Here is a 19,027-nt window from a genome sequence, read left to right as displayed (position 1 = left end):
ATGCCTGTCTTGAATCAATATATTTGAGTCTTTGCATTTAAGTCCAATGTCTAAGGTTATAGTTCATGCCCCTTTTCTATTTTAAACATAGCAATACATTGCCCTTAGTATTACTGATGTTGAGAGGTGGGCTGTATGTACTCAAACAGGAAAGTACACCCCCGCTCTTTTCTGTGAAAGGCTGAGAAATGTGGTTAGGGACAACTCATATGAACTCGGTTTTGAGGCTGTAGAGCACTTGATTACATTTACTTTACATTTACATTGAGTGAATACAGTTGATTGATTAGGTTCTGCTTGGTAAAACAGTGTACAACAGTTAAACTGAGCTTATAAAGAGTCAATGGATTAATATGATTAGGCCTTCTTTATAGGTCCAGATTGCCCCTTAAAAACTGGAATCTACAGCGGTGAAATCTACACTTTCCTTTCGTGATATTTCAACTTAATGGACGTTACTTCAAACAACGATTTTTGTTTCTTCTCAGACATCACTGCATATCATAGCAACCGTCATAGAACAAGGCAGTAAGCCTAGTATAGTAAATAGGCCTACGAGTGTGTTTAGCGTAGGCGCTGTTCCGCCTTTTGCGGATAACGTTTTTACATTTTGTCATAGATAAGTGCAGAAACAAACCTAGCCATAAGTTAACAAGCACAAGCGCTTATTTGGGCTGAAGTGTCTGGGAACAAGATTAGAGCGCCACGAAAACGTCACGTTACACCCCTTGAACTGCTGGCAGAAGTGATTAAACGTAGCTCCGGTAAGGACATCATGCACCCGGATCCGGCGTGCAAGATGTCCACCACGCTACGCCTGTGTGTTTATCTAATATGTTCAGTCCAACAGAGGATAATTTGGGTTTGTATTGAGTTACTTTATCCTGTGCATAACAAGTTTCGCGGGCATGCGTAATAGTGTGACCACAGTTCCACATGTAATCCTCCGAGAGCTCGAAGGGAGTGGAGAGTAGAGCGTATTTAGAGAGTATTTAATTGGTAGTTATCAACGCGGCGCATTAGACATTTCAGTCACACCTCATAACTTTATCTAACGTCCAAATGTCTTAATCACGCGCAAAATATGATGCCAACGCACAATGCGCCAAGCGTGCTTCCTTCGTTTTACAGTCAGATCACAATTAGTATTTTAATCGTTTGCTGCTGTCTTATGTGGGCACAGTCTAAATGTGGACGGGATCAGGGGAACGGTCGCATGTTAGAACCAGGCATGAACTGTGCTGTTTTCTGTGGTATTGAATCAGCAGCCTTCGAGTGACCAGACACCTGGGACCCCATCTAATACTTCATAAGCATGTGTTGGTAGCCATCCATGCAGGTGTTTGACTTAAAATACGACTCTTGTCGATGTTATTATTTTCCTAGAAAAGAAAAAAGAAAACACAAAAATGATGTTGGGGCTTGCGGTTATTTAGCAAAACTTTGGACTCAAACGATTGGCATACGTTTAGCCTACTGTTCATGTCCAGTGAGAATAATATATTTATGTAAGTATTTTCGATGTCTTTTTAACGTGTTTTCAACCTAAAAATATTTCCAAAAAACTGTCAAAGTCTTGTGCTAACAGGGTCACACGATTAACAATTACAAGATGCCTAATTGTAAGGTGGACATGAGCGGTGGTAAGTATTACAAGTTTGATGTCTCGAAAAAGTTGATCCTTCATGTTTTGTTATAGCAAAACAACTGAATTTTGTTTGTAACGTTTGCTGTTTCAAATGAAATAACTTAATTAGCCTATAACAATATCCTTGAGGCTTACAATACCAAGTTTACAAAAGTAAACAGAAATTACAGAAGTTTAATTGCATGGAATACGTTCGTTTCATTTACTGCATAGGCTAATTATTATAAAAAAAATGTTTACCTTTATTTAACCAGGAAAATACTCGTTGAGATTAAAAATCTATTTTTCAGGAGTGTCCTGGCTAAGACAGGCAGCAGTACAACCATACATACAACACAGAATACACAAGAACATAAAACAACTAAATTAGCAAATCCATCAACCACAAATCCTTAAAATATCATGCAGAACAACTACAGCCAGATTTTCTTCCAAGTCAATTAATATCCTCTTAAAAGCAACCAATGGGACAAGCTTATTAAGTTTCAAATGTTTCTGTAACTTGTTCCAGCTCAGTTCTAACATTTGGTACAGAGAGGAGGAAAAGATCCTGGGAACGAAGATTGTAAGTCCCAATGTTATTTGCACTGATGTAGGTCTGAAGGTAGGATGGAAGAAGACCTGAAATAGCCTTATATATAAAAACATACCAGTGTTGAAGTCTCCGTGTTGATAGAGAAGACCATCCAACACGTTCTTACAGTTCACAGTGGTGAGTGAGAACTTTAAGACCGGTGATGAACCTCAGAGCTCCATGGTATACAGTGTCCAGTGCATGTAAACTTTGAGACAAAGCATGCATATATAAAACATCACCATAGTCAAGAATAGACATAAAAGTACCAGCAACTAACCTCTTTTTAGATTCGAATGAGAGACAGGATTTGATTCTAAAATAATACCCTAGTTTAAGTTTTAATCTATTTGCCAGCTGCTGAATATGAGAAGTAAAAGAAAGAGATTAATCTATTAAAATACCGAGATATCTGTATTTAGAAACACATTCAATCTTCTTACCCTGAGAATTGATGATCGAAGGCAGATTTAATTTGGATTTTGAATTTGAAAAAAGCATGACTTTTGTTTTTTCAGCATTTAAAACAAGTTTTAGATAATAAATGTTCTTTTGAAGCATATTCAAATCAAATTGTAATTGGGAGAGGGCCTGGACTACTGTAGGTGCTGAGCAATACAGTACAGTATCATCTGCATAAAAATGAAATTTTCCTTTCGATACGTTATGATTTATGTTAGGCTATTTATATAGAGGATGAAAAGCAGTGGACTATATAACTACTCTAATGGTATGCCTCTACTGAATAAATTAAATAATTCCATATTTCCTAGTAGAATTAAATACATTTATTTTATTTTAAAACAATGTCAGTACATACAGGAGCCTCTCCCATATCCACATACGCGAAAACCAAACGGTAGATCGTTAATAGTGACCAAAAACTGCAAGCAAACGAATTCAATGGAAGATAACGTACAAACGCAAAAATGCACCCTAGCTTTGCATGGAAACTCAGTATCAGGGTCTTCCAGCAAAAATGATGAAAATACTGAAATAACATATAGGCCACTATTTCTTAGGTGCAGCTTCTGTGCGTGTAGGTTTGGAGACTCTGCGCTTGGTCTTGCGTTGGCTCTTGTTTTTTTTCGCTGTTGCGGGAGTCTTTTTCACTGCTGCGGTTGTCAGTGGCACTGCTGCCTTTTTGGTATTCTTGGCCTTTCTCTTCATTTTATTTGGAGATTTCTTGGAGCCGGCTGTTTTCTTCGGTGATGGTCCCTTGACCCTTTTGGCCCCGTCCTTCTTCTTGATTGGGTTCCTTTTTTTAGCGCGCGTTTTGTTTTTGTTAATTTTGAAAGAGCCAGATGCTCCAGTGCCCTTCGGCTGCAGAAGATCACCCTTGATCACTAAACGACGGACTGCGAGTTTTATTCGCGCGTTGTTCTTCACAACATCATAGCCGTCGGCTAACAGACTCTTTTTCAGAGCGGGGAAGGAGAGACCGCTGCGGTCCTTTGACGAGGACACAACCTTCAGGATACGGTCAGATACAGTGGGGCCTGTCTTCTTGGGCTTCGATCTCTTTTTAGGAGTCTTTGTTGGAGTCACCACTGTTACAGCTGTCACCTCAGGCATGTTCCCAGCGCGAATATGTAATTAGCTGAAGTTACTCGAGAGCTGACGGTCTTGGATAGAGTGCGATCTAGGGTGAGATACCCATTTATGAAGACTTGATGAGAACCGTTTGGACTCAATCATTGCCATTCGAGGTGTCTTTCCCACCGTCTTGATTTGTGTTTTCTTTCAGATGTGAAAACGGTATTTTATTCCAAAAATACACTACACGTATGCATGCATCATATCATATGAAGAAGCACAACATATGCCTTTATATTCTTTCGTTTAATGTCAACGTCATTGAAAAGCTTAGCCAGCTACATGCGTTAATTTGTAAAGGGTAGTAATGGAACACCTTTCAAAAGTTTACATTTTGAACATTTTGATTACATTTTTTAATGCAAAAGTTGGCGTAAGTACTGCAATCATTACATTATCTCAAATAGACAAAGGACTATTAATATATTTTCACAAACATCATACTTCTTTGATACTGCACTGAATAATTAATAACATTTTAGATTACCATAAAAGCACACCTCATTTTCACCCTGAGATCATAAGCGCTGTGTATGTAACATTTTTCTCAACGAATAAACGTCAAATGCGTGTCAGCAAGGGGTTTTGGTGTGAGCATTTTCTAGTATAATTTCACTCATATTTATCCTACGCTTTTACATGGAAGTATAAAAACTAGGTCAATTAGAATAGGAAAAGCATGTCTTTGTCGTTTGTTTTGCTTCGTTACACAATAGGCTATTATTTTTGATGGCAGATTAATTAATGTTATTTAATTTTGTAGCTTAATGTGTTATATTAATAATTATTTTGTTATTTTTATCGAATTATAAACGATTTAAAAAAAAAAAATGAACCAGCTATTGTCATTCAGTTAATATTCAGTTAAGATCTAGACTACATTCACTTGTTAAATTATTGCCACATGTAAAAACATTGTTGAAATATTATAACAGAGATAATAAGACATTGAATAAGCCATGGCTAAATTGCTCGGATGGAAGATTTGGCAGAGAGCGCTTTTTCACAGAGTGATAAGACATTTTCCAGAAAGTAGGCCTACATACTGTCTACGCAGATATGGCTTTGAAGAGTTTTCAAACTTAATTTAGAAAAGCAAAGGAGTTGAATATCTCTGCGAAAAGCAACGGAGTTGAATATCTCGGCCTTGTAAAAGAAAGCAATATGCACTTTAATTATTTACATAGCATACGCAGCATAAAATCCAATTGGGCCTGCCCTATGTTTGGTATAAAGGTAAAGGTCTGTTATTGGTTTAGATTCGGCCAATCTAAATCTGAACCATGTTTTTACAATAATTTCCCAGTACAATAGAGAGCAGTTCACCGGAGTACAGCCCCGAAGAACACAATAAAGTACAATAGAGCACATGACAGTACTTTACAGTAGAGCACAGCTTAATAGACCACCTTACAATAGAGCACAGCATAGTAGAGAACAGTACATGATAGTACATTTCATTAAGATGGAGCACATCATAGTAAAGATCATTACAGCATATGAAGGTATTTCAGTAGAGGAGCACAGCATAGTATAGGACAGTTCAGTAGAGCTCATGAAAGTACTTTACTGTGGAGCCCAGCATAGTAGAGCACAGTCAAGTAGAGCACAGATTGGAGAGTAAAAGTCTGGAGAGCACAGGACAATAGGCTACAATACAGCACATTATATTAATAACAACTATTTGGTAGAAAGCTATCTTAAGAAACCTAATTGGAAAGGCATATCGAAAAATATATTATCTACATCAAAATATATTTATCACCTGATACATTTTGAATTAATTAAAAACTTATGATTGCACTTTTCAGGCATTGTTGAAGTAAGCGTACAAACATTATTAACTTAAACTTTACATATCATGTATTATGCATACAAAGATTATAAACTTAAACTTTACATATCCTGTCTTTTGTGTACAAACAAATATAAACCTAAACTTTACATATCGTTTCTTATGCATACAAACATTGTAAACTTAAACTTTGCATATCGTGTCTTATGCCTACAAACATTATAAACTTAAACTTTAAATATCATGTCTTATACCTACAAACATTACAAACATAAACTTTACATATCATGTGTTCAAATTAAACTTGGATGCGAACTCTACGGAGACTGCGGGAGACCCAAAGGTGGTAGTTCGCTGCCACTCCCATCCAAACCAACAGAGCTTGATAGGAACTTTGAGGATGAGTGGATTGATTTTCGGAAATCCAGATCGCTGCCACAGGCTCTTCTGTAAAGTACATAATAAAAGGGTTGATTCCCTAGATTTAAAATACAAACGTTATGGAGGCACTGTAGTTAACCCAACTGTGGGTTAATATGAACGGCAAAAATTTATAAATAACCATTTTGGGTTGAAAAAGTAAATAGCTATGTGCCTGGGAGCTGATCCAGTAGCAGTGCCTCCCTCGAACACAAATGACCCTGAGGGCGGTAGGCTCAGTTAATAGTGTTGGAAACATTCTCTTAAGAGCAGTGGACTGGATTCAAACTCGGCAGCAGCAGCACATATGCACCAGAGGCAGCTCCACAGATCGATGGGCCGCCTAGAGTTGGCAGGCCAACATACATACACACGTACAAACCGTTTCCAAAAAAGTTGGGACAATGCGTAAAATGCGCAAATAATTTAATCACGATATTTAAAACTGATACATTAAATAGTTTTTGAAAAAGTGTACGCCCATTTTTTATTTGATGCCAGCAACACGTTTAAAAAGCTGAGACGGGGCATCTCCTCTTCTTTTAACAATACTCTGTAAGGGTTTGGTAAGGGAGGAGGCCAATTGTGAAATGTATTTCCATTCTTGCTTGATATAGGATTTCAGCAGCTCAACGGTTCGAGGTCTCATTTATCGTAGTTTTTTGCTTTATAGTATGCCAAATGTTTTCCATAATTAGCTGAAGTTGCTCGAGAGCTGACGGTCTTGGAAAGAGTGCAGTGAAGGGTGACACCCATTTTTACACATACTTTTAATTTGGTTCATTGGTATACTTTAATTTCAAGCAAATTTACAGTCAATTAACTATAATTCGGGACTAATTCAAAATGGACATGGCATCAAAGGCACTGTTACAGAAGTAGATGGAGCCATCTAGGGGCCAAAAGACAGTTTAAGCATGGGCACGCCCACTGAAGGCTAACACCATTCATTTTTGTCAACTGGGTGGGACTTGAAACATTTATTAGCTGATTCCTCCTGTGGTTGGAGTCATATGACCAACTGAGTCATCAGAAGGGATCAGCTAATGACATAAACCTCTGCACTACAACCAAATGGGTGAGACAGATTCAATGTGTTTCAAGTCTGTTCTCTGCACTGTGACAGCATCCCTCAGGAACACGCAACACCTACTGGAAATTCCCCTTACAAACAGCATGACTCTAACATAGACTTAAAAACATGTTTTACTTATATTGATACTTAAGTGATATGAGTTAGTTTGGACTGTGTTTACAATGTTTGGAAACCATCAAGTATGTTGCCCTAAGCTTAGCACAGTATTATTTAAAAAATTTACTACTTTCTATCAAGTATTGGCTCTGGGTAGTGAAGACATTACAAAACAATGGAGTTTCATGCATGCATATATTTTCATAAATTACTTAATTTTTCAGTCAATTTAAAATGAGTTGTAGGTATCATAGATCTGTTGGAGAAGAATATCCCACTTAATCAATTTCTGGGTGGAAGCCTCTGCAAACCGAAGAAAGGAGCATGCAAATCATAGATTTGTTTTTTTGCAATATAATGTTTTTTTGTTTCTGTATGCTCCTGGTAAGATTGGAACATTTGACCGGAATAGCTAGTGTTAGCTGGTGGAGGGTAGTTTAGGTTGGAGCAGATAGTACTGCCAGTGTCTAAAGCAAGTATAAGTAGGCTATATGTAAATGCAAATTGATGGATTGGCGGGAAATTTTATATTGGGAATGTCTCGGGTACATGGAACAATTTTGTATAATATATTTTCTAGTCCTAGTACCCCTGGTTGGGAACCGCTGAACTAAAGTTCTACTCACCCGGACTACATAATAGGGCTCAGCGGTGCTGTAAACCAGTGACAACCTGAACACATTGTTTTGTATAAATACTTTGTGTAACGACATAGCCACTTTAATAAGGCGCCAGGCTGGTCCCTAATTAAAACGCTATAAATTCGCACTCCCTCATAAAAACGCGATAAAGTAGGCTTAAAGACATGTATACACTTCCCAAATGGTCCCTATACGATTGTAATAGGTAGGCATTAGGACCCTTCATCGAGCGTGCTGCTGCTTGCTTCTGTAGCATGTGATCGTGCGTCAGCAACCAGTCATGCAGTAGCGACTCAAAGCTGTAAAAGCAGACTGTAACCGCTTCATTAAACGTTTCTTTCAACGCTGGTAGGTTAGGTTATATCGTTATAATTCGAAACGGGATCAACGCGATCACATTTCATCAGTTGAGAGGCTCCCACGACCATATCAACATGGATTGCGGAATTATAACATCCAAAACAGTACTTTTGTTGCTTAGTTTAATATTTTGGGTAAGTGCTTGGTCTACTTTTGTGTATTGCTCGTTTGATATGTTGTTTTTCTACCAACAGCAACCTAACTTCCTCTTTCACCTTGAATGAGCAGATGTTCGTTAAATGAAACCACTGGTTTAGTAGGTTATGGCGTCAGTGTGATGAGTGTTCGGGTTTAAAGGCTGTATACGGTTTATAATACTAATGTTCCTGGTGATATAACAAACTAAAGGTTTAAAGTCATGAATCATTAAATTTGTTCTCAATTAACTTATGCTTCAAAATCAATAACATTACTCGTAGCACACTCAATTCTCAACTGTCTAAATGGTCAACGTGGGCTTAACTTCAATGTGCTTATATCACATTTAGTCAGTGATATCCCACACATCTACTGCTACAGTTTTATTATTTTAATTGTTAAACGCCATTAGAAATCTTTCTGAACGATGTAAAAACAGAGTACATGCATGTATTATATATATATAAAAAAAATCAAAACACTGCTTTATTCAGTTGCTTTATCCTTATCTAGCTTAGTTGGTAGGGCATGGCAGATTTGCTGTTTAGTGGTTTCAGATTTCACAGCGGCCAATACAAAAGATGTCTGCACTCACTCATGTAAGTCTCTCTATAAGCACCTGCCGAAGGACTTAAATGTAACGCATACCACCATAGGTTACCTCTAGCTACATGCATTGTGTGGTATTGATGCTTGTCTGAACAGTGTGTTTACTGTTCTGTACCATCATCTCAAGACCAGTGGTGATGCTCTGAGCCAGGGGAGATTGACATGCATGTTGCTGACATTCGCCCTCCTGCCACACCTAAATGCAACAAGTGCTGCTCTGTTCTGGACCAACTGCCATTTTCCCTGGTTTTTCTTTGCCTCACACAACCAAACCACCGGGCAGTTTGGTAGACTGAGTGGCCCAGCAGTGCCACCCAGTCATGTTTACACTGACCGAATATATGGCAATTCTGGCAAATGCTGGATGGGCTGGTACACCTTTAGGTGTGTGTGTGTGTGTCTACTGGTCATATATTACAGCATTTGTCTAATAGGGGGCTTAAAGCGGGAAAGGCCTGTCTGTGGATGTCAGACAAAGAATAGGTTAGTGTGTTAGAAATGCCAGGGCAGTTTCCATGCCCAGTACATCTGTCTTAATCCATTATGCACGTTCTTTCTTTGTTTGTTGAGCTAAACATTGTTACATGACAAGTTTTTCTCCGCTACATGATGAGTGGGAGATTTAATTTTTATATATATATATATATATTTTTTTTAAAGGGTTTTCTCAGGGGACCTCCTAAAAAGGTCAATTCTTATTGTAAGTTGATGCTTGATGGTTCCTCATCCTGAAAAGTGTTTGTGAAGCGAAACTTTATCCATGGTTTTGTTTTCATTACACACATCATTTGTTAACCTGCCACATATTCCTAGAAGTATTGGTTATATGTAAGCATTTTGGTTTGTTTTAATAGCCATGTCATCTTAAGTAACCCCAAAACGAGCATGGAAATGTGTTCATATTTTATGTGCGCCATTACATCCACATGGTTAGCAAGCTTGGCTGACATTTGTAATGGATATTTATAACAATTACTATTATAGTACCCCTTATGTTTTTCATAGTGAGGTAACATCTGACTTTGAGTTTTGCAAAAGGGAAATTCTCCTTGTAATGTAAATTTTCAATAGGACGTTTTCCAGAACATGTCGAACTACATGTTTCTCCTTTGTAACGGAAACCTGTTCCTCCTAAACGTCTTTCTCCTAAACGATCTTAGAAGTGCAAAACATGCCTAGGAAATGCATTCTCTCTAGTTGAAATAACTAATTCAATAAGAAGAGTTAGAATCGAGTTGTAATCACCAGGTAAAAAATTTACTTCAGTCTCTGTATCAGTTTTCTAAAGCGACCAATACTAATACTATTTAGAGTTTGGTAAGAGAATCAGAAAAAATAAATGATTTTGTGCTGAAAGAATGAGATGCATGCATGCATGCATGCATACATACATACACTGTAATATAACAATTCTAGGCAGTACAGGAAATGACCATGACCACTGTTAAATGGTTTCAAAAAAGAAACGTAATGACTAGCAAGAAAATGATCATCCCTTTTCCTCTATCGTAATATGCAGTAACCACTCCTTTCTGATGTACTTTTTTTTTTCTTTTTTTCTTGCACTGTCATATATCTGAGGCACAAGATCTAAGTTCCAGGAAGGATTATGCTGTAGTGGGTGGGTGTGTGTTTCACAGGGTGGAGGGGTGGTGAGTCCCGTGACTGAGGCCTGATTGTGAGAGAACTGGTTCATGTGCTCCAGAGCCTCACATCTGAAGGGCTATTAGGCAACGGCCCACCACCTGATCAAGGCATTTGACTACTAGTGCCCTGCCGTTTGTGTGGTCATGGCTTAAAAGCATGACTAACCTAAAGGGATGGTTCACCCAAGTAAAAAATAAAGCACTGGTTTCTTGATGGTAAGATCAGGGTTAACTTGCAAGGATAGCAAACACCTTGATAAGCCGAAGGGCCTCACTGCCCAGACCTGTTTCGTTTTTTCTCTCTCTCTGCAATAAGTCTTTTTCTCGGTACCTCCCAGATGATATCTAGAAAGGGGAAAAACATTCCGGACCAACTGATTGGCACCAGAAAATGGTGATCGGGCCTGAACCGTGGTACCATAAATGCACATACTTGAGAACTGTGCTGTCACGCCCCCACACAATGTAAACTCATACTGCAGTTTGGGTCACAATTCCATCTTTGCTTTTCTTAATATAACATCAGCGGGGTTCCATGGAAAACATTTCAAGTGCATTCTGAATGTGTTCACATCGTCATCCATTTAAAACCAGATTTTTGTTGAATCTAGCTTTTCATGTTTAATATGGCGTTATTACATTTTCGTGCTTATGCTGAAGATTGGTTAGTTCTTTACAACCAGGGAATTTGTTGCATACACTGTAGTTGCTAGGACAAAGCTGCAATTGTATGAATTTGGCTAATCTCTGTGAACCCAGACTCAAGTCCAGTGTACTGTGGGGGCCTATCTGTGTAGCTAATTTGTTTGAGCATGGTGTTTACATAGCCAGGGTAGAGTGTTTAATTCACACGGGGGACAGGCATGTACATTTTACGTCTCCTACCTGTCAGTCCTATTCATTCCCTTGTTTCTTCCGTTCTGCTGTGTGGTGGGGTTACTGCTCTCATGCCTCCATGTCTGTGACTAGGGAGTGTACACAAGCACAACTATTTGTTAATTTGGAATGTGGCTTTTTATGTAAAATACCTCACAGGAAAAACCAAATGTACAGTCCACATTACCCTGTAGATTTCACAGACCGCGTTTAAGAGGAACCGTGACTACGGACATTTCTACGAAACCGACACAAAGGTGATTTCAGCTCGTGTTTTGTTCTTTACTCTAGGCAGCAGGTGGCGCCCTTGTCTACGTCGGCTCCTACATAATCCAGAGCTACAACAGCTTCGGAACGTTCCTGGAGGACAAGTACACGCTCATCCCCGCGGCCATCATCATCGCTGTGGGAATAGTGATGTTCGTCTTCGGGACGGTCGGCTGCTGTGCCACCCTCCGAGAGTCCACCATGGGCCTGAGCTGTGTGAGTACGACGCCGGTTCTACTTGGCACAGATTCGGGAGCAGCGTCCCCAAATCCTGACCTTCACCATTAGCGGGGACACTCCCCAAACTGAACCATGATCAGCGTTTGCAGTTCATAAACACGCGTTTGTCTTCAGTACCGCCCTCACACCAGGGCCCAGAGGTCTCCGTCAAAAACAGCACAGTATGAGTGGACTAAAAAGCCCTTTCCTACTGCGCCACTACTTTGTGTTCCCTGTGAGGTTAATGGCCTGGTTTCTCCCCCTTCCAGTTCCTGATGATCATCCTGGCCATCTTTGCTGCAGAGGTCGCGGCGCTCGTTTTTGGGTTCATCTACCAAGGCAGGGTGAGAGAGTGCTACATTTGAAAACCTTTACACCACGCTTTACAAGTCTTTTTATATGCTAATCATGTTCTATCCTTTAATTATTTGTGTGTGTGTGTGTGTGTGTGTGTGTGTGTGTGTGTGTGTGTGTGTGTGTGTGTGTGTGTGTGTGTGTGTGTGTGTGTGTGTGTGTGTGTGTGTGTGTGTGTGTGTGTGTGTGTGTGTGTGTGTGTGTGTGTGTGTGTGTGTGTGTGTGTGTGTGTGTGTGTGTGTGTGTGTGTGTGTGTGTGTGTGTGTGTGTGTGTGTGTGTGTGTGTGTGTGTGTGTGTGTGTGTGTGTGTGTGTGTGTGTGTGTGTGTGTGTGTGTGTGTGTGTGTGTGCGTTTGCAGATAAGAGGTGACTTGGAGAAGTCGATGAGCATTGTGTTCCAGAAGTATGATGGCAGTAATGCGGAAACGCGGGCTGTGGATTACCTTCAGTCTCAGGTTAGTGTTACTCATTTATTTAAATTGAAATTAGCATATTTTTGGTTTGAGACAGTCAGGTAGGGATTTCAGTGACAAACATGGGACATTGTGGTCTTTTAAGGAAATGTCAGGCCACATACACCCCCAGAATGTGGTCTAAATGAGCACAGGGCACATCACCTTTAAAATGAATTTTTTTGACAAAGCAGGATTGGATTAAATCCTGATCAGATTGAGCATCAGTTCCTTTAAACTGGTCACATTTGCTACTCTGTGTCTGCATTGAAGAAATTGTTCAGTGCCTCTAAACACACCTCTCTGGTTTTAGCGCGCATACTGGCTGGAACCAAAATGTCTGGATATAGGAGATAGGCTCTTGTCAGCTTGGGGCAGGTTTAGAACCAGTGAAAAGCACTACAGCATGACTGATCAGGAAACAGCCTCCATGTTTTTGTTTTCCCTCCCCACACAGCTGCAGTGCTGTGGAGTGCAGAACTATTTGAACTGGACCACCACCCCCTGGTTCAGCCAGTCCAACAACACTGTGCCCCTTTCTTGTTGTAAGGGGAACAACACCCAGTGCACAGGCAAACTGGACCAACTGGACCTGATCAATACTCCGGTAGGACCCGGTTCTGTGCATTTTAAAGCTAGCCATTTGGCGTCTCCTGTCATAAGGGGGAAGATCAGGGGAAGATGGTGAGGTGTGGGAGCTGAGGTAAAGGGCTGGGGGTTAGGATTTTTTCAGTAACAAAAATAAATGTTTGTCCCCTATAAACATGTTATGTAAGCTAATGAGGCCCTCTAAGAGTTATTTAGCAACACAGTAGAATGTCAATTTATAATGTTTGGAGTGTGCTGCTACTTTCCAGCCCAATTCTGTTCCAGCAATCCCATTCCTCCTTGGCTTGTCTTGTGAACACGCATTTTACTTGGATGATATATGTAGATAGCATAAGTACACCATAGGGTGCTTGCTGTAAGAAACTATAACAGCTAGAGACCAGGATGACATACTGCTAATTCCTGCTGTAATTACAAAATGCTGTAATAGTGTTTTTACTGAAGAAATTCCTACCTAGTGCAGCCTTAGCAAACTAGGTAGAATCACCCAAAGCAAACTTTTTGGGTGATGGTAATTACAGTACTTTGATCCTTGTTATTCTCTACCTATATTTGGTGTGTTTTTGCTTGTGTCCAGGGTTGTGAGGTTAAACTGGAACAGCTCCTCCAGGATGTGATGAGTTACGCCATGTTGGTAATCCTTGGCTTTGCCATCATCAAGGTAATGCACCAGTCTGTCCTTTTGATTTTGCTAATGTTTCTTTTGCTGTTCCACTGTCAGACTTGTACCAGTGTTTAGCCTGAAGGGTTTGGCTGTTTTCAGGCCAATCCCCAAATAAGCTGAAATATTTAAAGTATTTGGCTGTGGACATAGGCTGATTTGGGACCACACTGGGGATAGCTGGACTGTTCTGAGATCCAAGAACCTATTTCAAATCTTGGTGCAATTAACTTTTTTCTCTATTTCATTTAAATGAATTACTTTGTCTTTCTCTTTTAGTTTTTCGGGATGCTGAGCGTGTGCGTGATCACCTGTAAAAGTGCCAGTCGACCTGGCTACCAGCCCCTATATGCCTGATACTACTTGGTCCTGCTGGCTTGAAGGGTGCTTCAAAAGCTTTTCTTGTAAAGCTAGATCCTGACCCTTGACCCCTCTCTTGGCTTGTTTTCAGCACTGTGAGGTTATATAGCAGGGGTACCCCCGACAATATATTTTTTTAGGATAGATCCATGTTTGTAGGAAGGAAAAAAACAGGAACTGTTCTGTTTATGACAACCGCATCTAGCGGCTACCGGCGGTTTACTGAGGTGTATCCTACATGGGGTCGTGACCCTTAGTTTGGGAAAACCTGTCACAGCCTTAGGACTTGTGTTCCACACGCCAATATTTTATCATCCTTTGAGGAACATTGTCTTTACAGTTTTCATATAGCTTTACTGGGCAGATGTCATCACACCAAACCACCTGGCAACATTTAAAGCAATGGGAAACCACAATGGTTTAAGGTTAATGGTTTTATAATTTGCAACTGTACATACTATAAAAATAAAGCATACCCGCAGTACATGGCATTAGTTCCCTTCAAAGGGTAAATATTGTATTTAGTCAACAAGACTCAAACACATTTTGGTCACCCTCTGAGGCAATGAGGTTGTGGAAAATGAAACCACTCTCAAATTCATAGACAAAGTTAGGGACTGAGCATGCATGAGGTCACAATTATAGTTTTAACACAATGACTGTTTGTGATGACTTCCATACAGTGTTTACAAACAGCTGAGGAAAACCTGATGTTAGGCTGCAGTTAGGTAAGACGGTTGCACTATGCTCAAGAGGGATTTGTAAGTTCTTTAAGAAACAATGTCTGTATATCATTCATTTAAAAGTCCCAAAAAGAATGTGCCAATCCCAAATTTCCCCTTTAAAGATTGCAGTGGTATTTTGATACTGTCAAAAATGATTTAAAGGGGAAACCATTAAAATTCCTGAAATGTCTGTGCCTTAACCTCTGACTTTTTTTTGGTGTCAAAGCGCAGTGGGTGAGGATGAGTTTGAACGCGTGTTACATTAATTGTTGTTTTAGGTGATTCGTCAATGCATTTTTAAAAAATGCTGTTGTGTTTATGTGAACCGTTCAGTTGGTAGTGGGTTTTTGCTGTAAGCCCCTCGTTGCTTGGCAGAGACCCTGAGTAAGTGAGGGGTGCACTATGACTGACAGTTCAACTAGAGGAGAGGTTAAAATGTACAGACAATTCCAGAATGTGCTGCTTTTCCCCTCTATGGCTCCAACACGCCCCGGCAAAAGGCTCTCCGTTGTGTCAACACTGTATTATAAGATACAGTGAACCTGGACGGTTATGAAAGGACTGCCAAGGGCCTTTCAGATATCAATGCTTATAATATGTATTGTTTTGAATGTCCATGCCCAAAGCTGTTTTCTATGCCATTGTAGGTCTTAAGTAATTCAATGTATTTCTGTTACAGTAGACAGTTGGACCTGGTTGTGTATATTTTATTTCTAATGTATTAAAAGCTAACTACGAAGACCCACTTGATGTCATTTACTGGTTTTGCATACATTTTTATTTTTTATTTTAATGAAGAAATAGGAAATATATGGCACTACCTCATTAGCTGAGCTTTCCCAGAAGATTAATGCTGCAAAGGACTAATTACTAGAAGTTGTAGAACTAGCAATTGTGAATTGTTAAAAACAGCCTAAACTTTTGTACTTTTTTGAAAAAAAATTAAGTTCTTTCAATAGCCTACTTTATATTTATTGATTTATGCAGTATATTAAATATTTTTTTGACCATCCTCTTAATCCATAAAACACAGTGCTAAAACTACTCATCACCACTTGGACAAACCAATGAACTTACCATAAGTAACTTCAGCAAAGCACAAAGGTAACCTTTTGAAAGGAAAGGAAGGACTTTCATTATGCTAAGTAATGAAATGGTCATTGTCATGATGTATGTACGGTTAAGTATGTCATTGTTGCCACACCAATTCAACCCTAAAACGACACAAAACAATTAACATGCAGAAATTAGTTCTGTCAGTGCCATAATTATGTATAGAAACCCCAGTATTAGAAACCATTCAATGAAGTAGCAGCGCTATCAGTTGACGGATTCAATCTATTAATCGAATGTAGAGCGCAGAGACAGAATTAGAATTACATGGTTAAAAATAGGAGACTGGAGGAAGAAAAATGGGTTGGTTACGAGGGCATTGAGAAAACCTCAGTACCTGTTGATGTATTAAACATTCTAAGGGGTGACTTCCTGTCCCAGTCCTATAGGCAATAATTCAAAAGCCATACAGTTGTTGTAGTAAATGGATCAACCAGCAGAGAACACCAGAGTGTCAATGAACAGGTGAGATAACATTTTGCTACAAAGGATTTTGAATCCAGCACATGCAAACACACACGTTCCCCACTCCAGTTCCCATCCCCATTTAAACGGAGTCTTCTTTTTTCAGAAAGAACAGTTTTCCTGCTTCGGAATGCAGACATGGATAACATTGTCGTCCTTCTTTCCTCCTGTGCTTTTGTAACTCAATCTATGTGATCGGCCTGAGTGCTGTTATAATAATCTGAAGCATTATGTTTAGTTTTTTTTTTATATGAACTTTGATGAAATTATTTAAATAATTTCAGACAGATGTTCTGAAAGTGGTTCTCCTGAGACAAAACAGGCCTGTTCTGTGTACCATGTCAGCATCTTACGTACTTTTCCCCAATTTGCAAATCATACGAATCTATTGTGTAAACACCACAGAGATGCATCTTTAGGAGTTTCAGCATGCAGTATGTGATGACTACTTATTTACTTGGTAATATATTTTTCATCAAGCATCTCAGAGTACCACTGCTGATGTAGAAGCAGAAGAACCTGTGTCAATTTCTAACTATTATGGTTAGAGTTAGGGTTAGGGTTAAGGGAAAACCCCATCCAGAGTCAGATCAGCACTCCTACTCTGTGCTGTGCAAATGCAGCTGAAGTCCACTGTTTCTGCTGGCCACCCCTGTTCGGAAACATTCCACGCACTGAAGTGTGGCAGGTGTTCTAGTGGGGAAAAATCCAACCTGCTCCTAATTTATTTATTTCCCACCCACTCCTGCACAGTGTTTTGGCCCGTAACCTGACCCACAGGATGTTGATGCTGGCACTGCGGAGCGGCCAAACACACTGCCTTTCAAAGTGGATCCAAGGACAGCGTTCTGAAGATGGCGTCACTGCCGGTAGCGTCTGTGTAATATTGTCATGTAGCTGGAAACCGCGAGGCCAACTCCCCATGCCCAGACAGCTGTGTTTGGTCAAAGTCACTAAGTGTCAGCTCTTCAGATGTGCAGCTTTATTATGTATCAATGAAAGACAGTGGCTTTGTCTAAATACCTCCAAGACTCTAATGTAAGATGTTTCACTTATGACCGTTTTCACTGCTAAACAAGTCCAGTGACAGTTATCAATGACCTATTTGTCATACTTACAGTGTCACTGACTTCTCTGTTTCTAATTGGTCCTCATTCACCACTTCTTGTTTTTTATGTTATAATAAAATTACCAAGCCTTTCCCTTGGTCTACAGAGGCTGTTTTCGTGAGCTGAATCTAACCTGTTTTTCAAAGAGAACTTTGAAATTATGGTTACCCGCTCTTTCATTTAGCGTATGTTCTTAAGCACAGAAACAGACACAGCTGACAATCTTTCAATCCCTGTGTTTCCTTCAGATAGCAACAATTGACTCCATTTGACCGATGCTGTCTTTTTTAATTAGAAGAGACGCAGACAGACAGACAAACAACAAGGGCAGACAGTCTAGGATATACAGACAGACTGTCACTGAAGTCCAACGTTACAGAGCGATGTACATTTCAAGTCAATGCTCACAAATTAGCAGGAACTGCATTCACAGCAAAGGCTACATGTGTTGGCTCAATAGAAAACCACTTTCATATTTCCATAGCTTAATCTTTAAGCCCACAGGCTGCGTCCTTCGCTGTTAAAGAATATATAGCATTCACTGCTGCTAGCCATGAACTACCAAACTGTTGACCGAGGTGCTGTCTGTGTGAAGACTCATTCATGACAGTTTGCGAGATCACACTTGTCTGTAAACCTTCTAAGATACCTTTTTAAACATATTAAATGTAGAATATTTAGGATCAGTTGCTCCTTGAATTTACAAGCGGACACTGCTGGAGGTGCTTCTGGAGGGCTAGCACGAGGGACTCTTCCAGGTTTAAATATTTTTAAAAAAAATGTCCCAGGGCAGTGAAGGGGGATATTGCTTTGTGTAGGGTGTTGTCTTTTGGATGGGACATTTAACGGATGTTCTGATTCTGGTCACAAAAGATTTCATGGCACTTACTGGAGAGAGCCAGTGACATATTTGGCCTTGCCCCTGGCCCAGTCCTCATCTACTCTCCAGAGAGAATAATAATTGATCCTAATTAGGAAAAGAGGAACCTGCTCAGGGAAAGATCATGTTTCACTTTAAGATGCAGGTCTGGGACTCCCGCAATGAACATCATAATTATTTTAAACCTGAGCTGGTTGTGTAATATGTTGTTAAGAAGTGAATAACCTTCGTGTAGAATCACCTATCATCCCTCAGCTGGCCAAGAAGTTCCACATTTGAAAGTGAATGGTTGTTATGACATTGCGCTCAATTTCTGGGG

The 19,027-nt window shown here is 39.7% G+C and overlaps 2 protein-coding genes across 2 annotated transcripts; one reads left to right on the top strand and one right to left on the bottom strand.

Annotated features, from left to right (window-relative positions):
- Positions 1-1,883: 1,883 nt before the first annotated feature.
- LOC105014627 (histone H1-like) lies at positions 1,884-3,846 on the bottom strand. Its single transcript, XM_034296662.1, has 2 exons — positions 2,666-3,846; positions 1,884-2,430 (listed from the first exon to the last, which is right to left on the bottom strand). Exon 1 carries the CDS (start codon positions 3,795-3,797, stop codon positions 3,234-3,236), a length of 564 nt encoding a protein of 187 aa, XP_034152553.1. The 5' UTR covers positions 3,798-3,846; the 3' UTR covers positions 1,884-2,430; positions 2,666-3,233.
- Positions 3,847-8,154: 4,308 nt separating this feature from the next.
- tspan36 (tetraspanin 36) lies at positions 8,155-15,882 on the top strand. Its single transcript, XM_010877091.4, has 7 exons — positions 8,155-8,360; positions 11,787-11,978; positions 12,251-12,325; positions 12,694-12,789; positions 13,244-13,393; positions 13,973-14,056; positions 14,336-15,882. Exons 1-7 carry the CDS (start codon positions 8,301-8,303, stop codon positions 14,411-14,413), a joined length of 735 nt encoding a protein of 244 aa, XP_010875393.2. The 5' UTR covers positions 8,155-8,300; the 3' UTR covers positions 14,414-15,882.
- The last annotated feature ends 3,145 nt before the right edge of the window (positions 15,883-19,027 follow it).

Source organism: Esox lucius, chromosome 13 (genome assembly GCF_011004845.1).
Source record: "Esox lucius isolate fEsoLuc1 chromosome 13, fEsoLuc1.pri, whole genome shotgun sequence".
Classification (NCBI taxonomy): domain Eukaryota; kingdom Metazoa; phylum Chordata; class Actinopteri; order Esociformes; family Esocidae; genus Esox; species Esox lucius.
This window is presented reverse-complemented; position numbering and strand designations above follow the sequence as displayed.

Coding starts and splice junctions, on each gene's coding strand:
- LOC105014627 (XM_034296662.1), bottom strand. CDS start 3,797: ATGCCTGAGGTGACAGCTGTAACAGTGGTGACTCCAACAAAGACTCCT.
- tspan36 (XM_010877091.4), top strand. CDS start 8,301: ATGGATTGCGGAATTATAACATCCAAAACAGTACTTTTGTTGCTTAGT. Junction 8,361..11,786: donor TGCTTAGTTTAATATTTTGG/GTAAGTGCTTGG, acceptor TCTTTACTCTAG/GCAGCAGGTGGCGCCCTTGT. Junction 12,326..12,693: donor GGTTCATCTACCAAGGCAGG/GTGAGAGAGTGC, acceptor GTGCGTTTGCAG/ATAAGAGGTGACTTGGAGAA.